The sequence below is a fragment of the Mytilus galloprovincialis genome, chromosome 8 (assembly GCF_965363235.1).
Source record: "Mytilus galloprovincialis chromosome 8, xbMytGall1.hap1.1, whole genome shotgun sequence".
Taxonomy (NCBI): Eukaryota; Metazoa; Mollusca; class Bivalvia; order Mytilida; family Mytilidae; genus Mytilus; species Mytilus galloprovincialis.
In genome coordinates, this window is record NC_134845.1 from 49,315,952 (window position 1) to 49,324,906 (window position 8,955).

At 34.6% G+C, this 8,955-nt stretch overlaps 1 protein-coding gene across 1 annotated transcript; it reads left to right on the plus strand.

Annotated features, from left to right (window-relative positions):
* The first annotated feature begins 2,007 nt into the window (after positions 1–2,007).
* LOC143043346 (F-box/LRR-repeat protein 21-like) lies at positions 2,008–4,453 on the plus strand. Its single transcript, XM_076215700.1, has 2 exons — positions 2,008–2,073; positions 2,913–4,453. Exon 2 carries the CDS (start codon positions 2,919–2,921, stop codon positions 4,377–4,379), a length of 1,461 nt encoding a protein of 486 aa, XP_076071815.1. The 5' UTR covers positions 2,008–2,073; positions 2,913–2,918; the 3' UTR covers positions 4,380–4,453.
* The last annotated feature ends 4,502 nt before the right edge of the window (positions 4,454–8,955 follow it).

Consider the following 8,955-nt stretch of genomic DNA (forward strand, 5'->3'; position numbering starts at 1 on the left):
GTCTCTTAGCTCATTTTTAATTCTAAAATGAGTTACCAAGATATTGGGGTTGTTTTCAAAGATTTTACCAAAGCGATAGGTTTGTCATATGCAGTTTGGGACACAAGTGATAGCTTAAAAAATCTTATTCGTTCCATTAAAATCTCAGGAATGGATACGAAATATATATAGAAAAAAAAAGTATTCACTATTGATAAATATTCCAAAAGGTAGGGTGAAATTAATCGCCTATCAAACAAGCTCTGGGTGCATAAGCATCCTTTTGCAAAGTTTTTTAAACGATCATGAAAACATCCCGCTGCCGGATGTATCAAGACGGAATAAGCGATCGGAAGACTGATCTGACTCTATCGACAAGAATGATCAATCACGTTATACAATCGTAGTCTCGTGAGCCTTATGGGAGCGGAAGTTTCGTTATTACATAAAAGTGTATCTAAATCTTTGAAAAACACAATAAAATTAATAAAAAAAACAGTAAATATATATATAGTGGATAATATGACAAAAAATATTATTATACTTGGTTTCTAAACCATTACGTCTACCTTTCTTCTGTATTCTTTATATTTCAACATCCCTATATACGATGGATATACCGCGTTATTGTTCGCTAGCTGCAGCCTGGTTACGCCATCCTTCTTTTTTGGGGGCCTATGTTCTCTATCAATTATGTTTTGCCATTTATTTATCACGTTTTCCCCATTATTTTCTATTCTGTAAACCCCATCCAGACCCTCATGTCTTTGTGCAATGCAATGATAAAATACATAATCTTGTCATACGCCAAAGAATATTTTGAATCCTTGGCAATAGTTTTTTGCATGATTAAGAGATACTATATATAATAAGAAGAAGATGTAGTACATTGTATGTTTGCCAATGAGACAACTCTCTATTTTCCATCAGAGCGTACTGGTGACCGGTACTTTGAATACACTTTCTATTTTCCATCAGAGCGTACTGGTGACCGGTAATTTGAATACACTTTCTATTTTCCATCAGAGCGTACTGGTGACCGGTACTTTGAATACACTTTCTATTTTCCATCAGAGCGTACTGGTGACCGGTACTTTGAATACACTTTCTATTTTCCATCAGAGCGTACTGGTGACCGGTAATTTGAATACACTTTCTATTTTCCATCAGAGCGTACTGGTGACCGGTACTTTGAATACACATGTACTTATTTGTTTTATTCAGAATTGTCTGAATTTTCTGTAAACACTCGTCCTGAACATGCATGACATATTTGCCACTGACCGTTAAGCAACCAACAATCAACCAAGTGTAAGGTTCCACTAATGTCAAAATATAGGACACTTCATAAACATATAAACTTTGCCTGTATTTTACAACCTATAATGAATAAAGTCCTAAACTATGGGAACATAATATGTTCATTTAAACATACTTAACATATACACACTGTGAAAATTGTAAATAAACTTGAAATTTTTATGTTGTGGTCAAACCGGTTTTGGGGGTGAACACTAAATTTTCCAAAAAATCTGGAGGCTTGCGAGATGACTTAGTTTGTTTAAAATTGGTATGAATGAATACTGTAACATATAATGCAGTACAAGCTAATGTTGATTTTAAAAAAAATGTATTGATATACGAGTTTCAGTTAAATTCAAGTATCTAAGTGAACGCATATCAAAGGTACAATACAGAAATTGGACAAAAATGTCATTGAAACATATTTATTTGACAGGCAAAGTTTAGATATTTTTGTAGTGTCCTATATTTTGACTTTAGTGGAACCTATCTATTATTATTTTTTTTTTAATTCTTCTTTTGAATTATGATAAAACAATAGTAATGTCTGTTGTCGGTTTTCAGTTGTTATCTTTAATTATTACCTCTTTATACATAATGTTAATTATCTAATGTTATGTAACGTAACATCCAATTATCGAGCCTCCGGGTCAAAATGTCTTGCTCAATATTACTTTTAATGATCATTGATGATAGCAATACTCATTGTCATATTGAATATAATAACTCGTGTTGATAATACGAAATCATATTCAATTCTCTCTCGTTATTGAACTGAAGCATATAAACAAGGTTTGTATTTTTGTTGACTATTTTCCTTAATTATTTGTGTCCTTCTTTGTACTTTATGTAAATTGAAACAGCCTCTTTGAGCATTATACAATGTATACACAACTCCTTGTCTGCTTCATTGCTAGTAACGGAATGGTATTGTCAACCTGTGGGGAGTATGGTAAACACAGGGTACATTATATTGGTTATAGACCGGGCAAAAATTTCAGAATGTGAAGATCAACTTACTGTCCATATTGATCAAAATAACAAACAAAAAATGATTACACTATTAAATGATAGAAAACCCTGTTTGTCGTTATTTTGACAGCCTCTTATTCATACAGTCATGTAGTTGGCACACTCATGTTGGTATTTGTGATGGATATGACAAGACCCTTATTAAGGACGGTATATGAAGATTACAGCATGTCTTTATTTAAAAAAAATAAAAGAGATGTGGTATGATTGCCGATGAGATAACTATCGTCAAGAGTTCAAATGAAATGGATTAGAAATCGAACAATTTTAATTATTTAAAACTAAATATAGACAGCTCTCTCACAGACAAACACCGCATAACTACATGTATTAAAAAGAGGCTATCTGTGTCATTTGGTCTCTTGTGGAGAGTTGTCTCATTGGAAATTATACCACATCTTCTTTTTTATATTCACCGCACGCACTAGCTGGAACACATTCTACAGCATACACACAGCACGACGAACAAACCCTGCAATCAATTAAGAAAAAAGGAGATTGATCATTTAGTTGACATTTATTCAATGTTTTTATCATTTTTATTAAATGGGGTAAAATAAAAATTTTAAATTAAAATTGAATTTTCTTTTCTTTTGCAGTGTAATATGACAAAAGAATTTCAAATGGAAGAGAATGAGTGCCAGCAAAGACTATTTCTAACAGATCTGCCTATGGAAATAATTATTCATATATTACAATTTTTACCATTATCTTCAAAATACAGAGCATCTATGGTTTGTCATAGTATGTATAATATATTTAATGATCCAGAACTTTGGCGTCAGTACGAAGTGTGCATAGAAAGCGATAAAGATAATGACTCTATAACCATTGAAGAACATGATGCAAAGATACTTATATCAAAGTTTGGTAAATATTTTAAGATTTTAACAATAAATATTTGTGGCCATCTTATAGGTATGCCTAAAGATTGGCATCCAGTATTATTAAAGCTCAGTAATCAATGTTCACTTGAAAAGCTGATTTTGAAAGTTGGCCCATATTATCCGGGAAGTGAAAGTTTGCGTAAAAAAATACCAAGACCACCTAAAGAAGATATGGTTGTACTATTATCTCTTATTAGAAATGCGAAGAGAATAAAGCAGCTGGATATACAATATTGGCCATTCCTTCCAGATTATCATGAGGACCAAGACATTATAAAAGTTATAGTCAGAAACCCAACATTTCATCGATTAGAGCATCTTAGTATCCTCTGGCCCGACTCTAGACAGATGTTATCAGTTTACCAACCGACTCTACCAAACAGAAGAATGGTTTTAGAATTAGTAAGCCACCTAAAGAACATAAAAAGCTTGCGACTTAGATCGACGATGTTGTCTAATGATCTTTTGAAAGAGTTTGCACACTGCGAGCGAGTTGACAAGCTACAGTTAATGAAGATATACGTTACACATGGCAAAAGTAATCCACAATTCCACATTCCATTTATCAATCCTTCGTCATGGAAATGCCTAACCGATATCAACCCGAATTTCTCTGTGAATTGCTGGGTAATACCCAGAGTACAAGCAGCTGTCTTAAGTAATATGTTGACATTTGACTGCCCACTTTCAAGAGTTGTCTTTCTTGAATGGTCCAGAGTAACTGATCTAATGCTTGAATCAATTACTTCTAAGTACAGCAAAACCTTAAAAAGGTTTGAACTGTACTGCGGATTAAAAAACTATGACAACTCCTTGATAAGGATGGTAGAAGAATGTACATCACTGAAACATCTAGTTATAAAATCATGTACATGGTATGGTTTACAATACAGAACAGTCATAAAATTAGCCGCATCACGGGGAAGTGGATGGAAAACATTTCTAATCGACGAGAAAAATGTTTCGATTGTTGACAATATCGATCATGCGGAAAATGATGAAATGGTGGATCATATAGAAAACAAGTTAAAAGGAATTGCAATAGACCCAGAAAACGATGATAGGAAGATGAAACGAATGGAACTGAAAGAGTCTTTAGCAGCCATACTAGGTTCAGAGTTTGATGACAGACGCAAAGCATTAATTATCTACAGAAATAAAGACGGAGTGCAAATATAATACGAGACCTGTTATTTGTTTGAGAATGAAATCATTTATATTATTTCTATGTATTAAAATAATGAATAAGTACATTTTCAGTTCAGCATTGAGGTTAAATTATTTTATTATTTAGAGGCATTTGAATATTTTTTTTTAACATAAAATGTTTTTGACAAGCAGATTTACTGTATAGTGTCACAGGAATGACACCTACTGAAAATTTACGCACTACATATCATCAGGGAATCATGTAAAATCAAATAATAATATTTCCACATGTATCTGTGACAAGATTGCTATATTGATTGTGGGTTGCTTAATGTCCAGTGGCAAATATTTCATGAATGTTCAGGATGAGAGTGACAAGATTGAACAATTTCTATGTTCATATAAAATAAGGAAATGTACGTGGTCCACAAAATGAAAACAACACATTATAAATCAACTTCCGAAGCAAGGTTGTCGGCTCTCCGGACATTCCCGAAGTCCTGCGTTTGATTGCCGAGTTTATGAGCTTCGGTCCTTGCTTGGAAGTTGATTATAAATGTCATACATCTGTTTTATAGATTTACCTACAATTGTTAATAAGACAACTATCCACCAAATATATCAAATGATGTAGAAAACAAATATAGGACACTATCTGCGTTCAACATAAGCAAAACTCATACTGTATGATAAGCAACAATTAAAAATATTTTGCAAATTACAAAAAAACTCCTCCTAACTAAGGTATGTTAAGTTGTATCTCTGCTTTTTCAGAGCAAATGAAAAGGGCATGTTGTATTGCGGCGATACTATTTTCTTGATAAAAGCTCCACCCTTTTATGATTAAAATGGGATTGCAAAATATAGACAATTATGCATTCATAACATAACTACTAATTTATTTAATACATCATATTCATAAAAAACTATTTACAAAAAAACATCCTCCTTCCGTAAGATTTGTACAAGCATGGATACAGTTTGTTCTACCTAGAAAATGTGTAGTAGCGTAACGTCGAGTGGCAAATATTACGTGCATATTTAAGACGGAAAGAATGAACATAATACAATAGGTAGGGTATGTATAGTTGAGCCTGTCCGGAATAAAGTTCGGGAAATTTAGACTGCTACTAGCTGGAACAATAGGATAATTTTTTATAGAGACATACATTTTACATTGCATCAGGCCATATACGGACCTCTTAAAGAGTTGTTGCAAGTTGGGGTTTTTCTCAAGTCTTTTAGTGTGGCGTCCTTTTTTACTGAACTAGTACATATTTTTGTTTAAAGGCTAGCTGAAACCCGCCTTCGGGTGCGGGATTTTCTCGCTTTGTTGAATGACCATTGGTGGCCTTGACCTGTGTTCTGCTCTTTAGTTGGGTTGTTGTCTCTGACACATTCCACGTTTCTCTTCAATTTAATAGAGCATTGCACACGAAAATTCGATTCGACTGAAACGTCCCTCTTCTGACTGGACGAGACTGCCTACTTGTACTTCAGGCACAGCCAAACGGACTCACCATTATTGCAAAGATTTTACTGACGGTCGAAAGAAGACCAAAATTACCATATTTGTATTCCCTGATCACACGGGTGGTGGGGGGACGGGGGGGGGGCTTAGTCGGGAACGGAAAGGTGTACGTTTGTGCGAGTAAGTTAACCGCGAGAGGGAATTGGGATGGATGGTAAGACAAATATAATATACTTATGTATTGACGAAATTCATTAAGTAAGTACTTTTGATAAATTCTTAGTGTTAAAAAAGTTCAATCTGTCACAAAACTAAACCCACCAAAAACATTTTAAAATAATGTCTGGTTGATTTTTCTCTCAGATGTCTGCATAATCATAAACATGCTGACCGTATTTCTATCTTGGTCCTGGCTCGTGATGTCCGGACAAGGGGTTAACTAATCTGTGCAATCAACTTCTCCTACAGTTTTCGACCAAGATCTAGATCCATGAAACTTAACAGGGATATTGTACTTAATATGAAGTGATGCACATACCATTTTACATTTCATGTTTCAAACATTTTTTTTTATTATTATTTTCCAGATCTAGGGCTCTTTTACAAATACAACCATGTCAATCAAGTTGCATCAAGACAATACACTCAACATAGTCATGATTAGTATTACAATAATAGATATATGAATAAAGAGAAGTATGTCAATGAGACAACTGTACACCTAAGTTCAATAAAAGTGGATGTAAGCATGCAATCATAGAGCATTCTCTATACGGTTTACGAACTATTCTGCGCAAACCGGACATTTGAGTCTTTGATCTCTTTTTCGTTTCATTTTTTTTCTTCTTGCACGTGAATAAGCTTTTACATGTTAGTTTTTTTAAAGAAGATTACGATTCACCTTCAAGCTTTTATAGAAGTTATGAGCGAATGTTATGACAGAATATGGTTTCTTTGCCTTTTTGAACGCCCCTTCATAGGCACAGAATGGCTTTACCGTGTCAAAGGGACCAGAGGAAGTGATCAAGAAAAGAAACGCCAAGCATTTGGAAGAGAAAGTACGAGAAATAGACAAAACTGGGGACAAAAAAAACCCCAAACAAATTGCAACTTCACGCTGAAACTAGTGACAAACGAGAGGCACCTACGGTCTTTTTAGAAACTGGAGCACACATTCTTAGATCTTCATTGAAACAACAAAACAACATGTTTGAAGCATCTTGAAAAACATATAAATTATGTATAGTAGGTCTCGATTGGATAAAAAATGTTAAAACCTAGCAGAAATCATATAACGCTTCTTTCTTGTTTAGCATATCGGATGTAGTGAAAAGAAACAAACATTGCAGATAATTACATTTCCGAATAGGTATTAAACATATATTAATACTTTTGACCGTATGAATGGTCTCATGAGGGTTCGTGTGGCTGTAGAGGTGTTACATTTAGTTATTTGAACATTTTTGCTGAAAAATCCCTAAGTTTCTACCTCCTGAGATCTGCAAAATATACCCTAAATACCATTTAAATAGGAGGTGCACGCTTTCAATGTATATGGATATACATTGTGCAGATTTGAAAGATCTAAAGCCTCGGTCACACCTTAACGGATAGCTCGAACGGATGCCTAACGGATAACTTTTTTTCAATCCGTTCATGTCCGTTAGACGTCCGTTCTTATCCGTTAGACGTCCGTCCATATCCGTTAGACGTCCGTCCATATCCGTTGCATGTCCGTTTAGCGTACGTTTTATCCGTCGAATTCCGTTTTGTCCGCTGGGAAATTTTGAGCATGTTCAAAACTTTGAACGGACATCCAACGGATGAAATGTCCGTTGAACTACCGGTAGGCGTCCGTTTTGTACGGTACTCGTCCGTTTCGTTTCCGTTTTGTATCCGTTACGTGTCCATTATATTTCCATTGGAGGTCTGGCAGATAAATTCACCAACGGACTTCTAACGGACGTCTAACGGATAAAACGGATGTTGAACGAATATGAAACGGACTTCTACCGGACGTATAACGGATAAAACGGATGATGAACGGATCTGAAACGGACAAATGCCAGTAGAAAATTTGCGTCAGAAAGGCCAATTAGATTGTTTAAAGTTCATGAATTCTTTTTATTCATAATCGATTTTAGAGTAAGGCCACGTCTTCACAATCAATCAGCTCTTATTCAGGCCAGAAACTGTCCTTTGACGACATTTTGAAGAACAAACCAAAACCAGTTACACAGAAACGTTTTGAAAATTTTTGCGACTTACATGTATTATAATTGTTGCCTTTAATTTTTTCCGTATATCTTGTTCGTCCGTTTTATCCGGTACGCTTCCGTTAGGTGTCCGTTTTATGCGGTACTCGTCCGTTGAATGTAGTACTACGTTCGACATCCGTTCTGTCCGTTACGTTTCTGTTTCTCGTACGTTGCATATCCGTTGTGTGTCCGTTTTATTCGTTCAGTACATCAACGGACTCCCAACGGATAATAATTTTGTCAACGGACAATTTTTATTTTCAGCCGTTAGCCGTCCGTTCGTGCTATCCGGTAAGGTGTGACCGAGGCTTAAGATTTAAGCTATGAGAGCTAAAAAAAACCATTTTAAAATTCGCCCTAAAAAAGATAAATGTTAAAGTAAGTTACAGATAATAAATAAAATGATTTTAATTTGAAAATAAAAAAAATTCAACCTTTGCCTTAGAAAAAAAAACCAATCGGACTCTGTACCATTGAAGGGAAGTAGTCATCATTAATCCATTAGACTAAGTTGAAAGCAATATTCCAAATGTGATGAATGTATGTATTTTATATAGTATGTAAAGGAGTGTAAAATCAAACAAAAATATTTGAATAAGATTAGTGAAAGGAAAGCTAGAATGAACTGACTTTTCATGTACCAGTTCACAAGTATTGAACATAATTCATACTTATTATATCAGTATCTATGATCTGCAATTGAAATATTATCCATTCAAATATAAGAAAGGATGGACAACGCCCCAGTGTTCAAAGTTAATCAAAGCGAGCGAACTTTAACTTTCGAAATTTAAAAACTGATGCAGGGTGGGCATTGATACACAGTGAACAATAACCTTTTTATGTATTGCATTTCAATCGAAAAGTATAGCGTGCA

What these genes read in the sequence shown, in the direction of transcription:
- LOC143043346 (XM_076215700.1), top strand. Translation starts at nt 2,919, where the DNA reads ATGACAAAAGAATTTCAAATGGAAGAGAATGAGTGCCAGCAAAGACTA.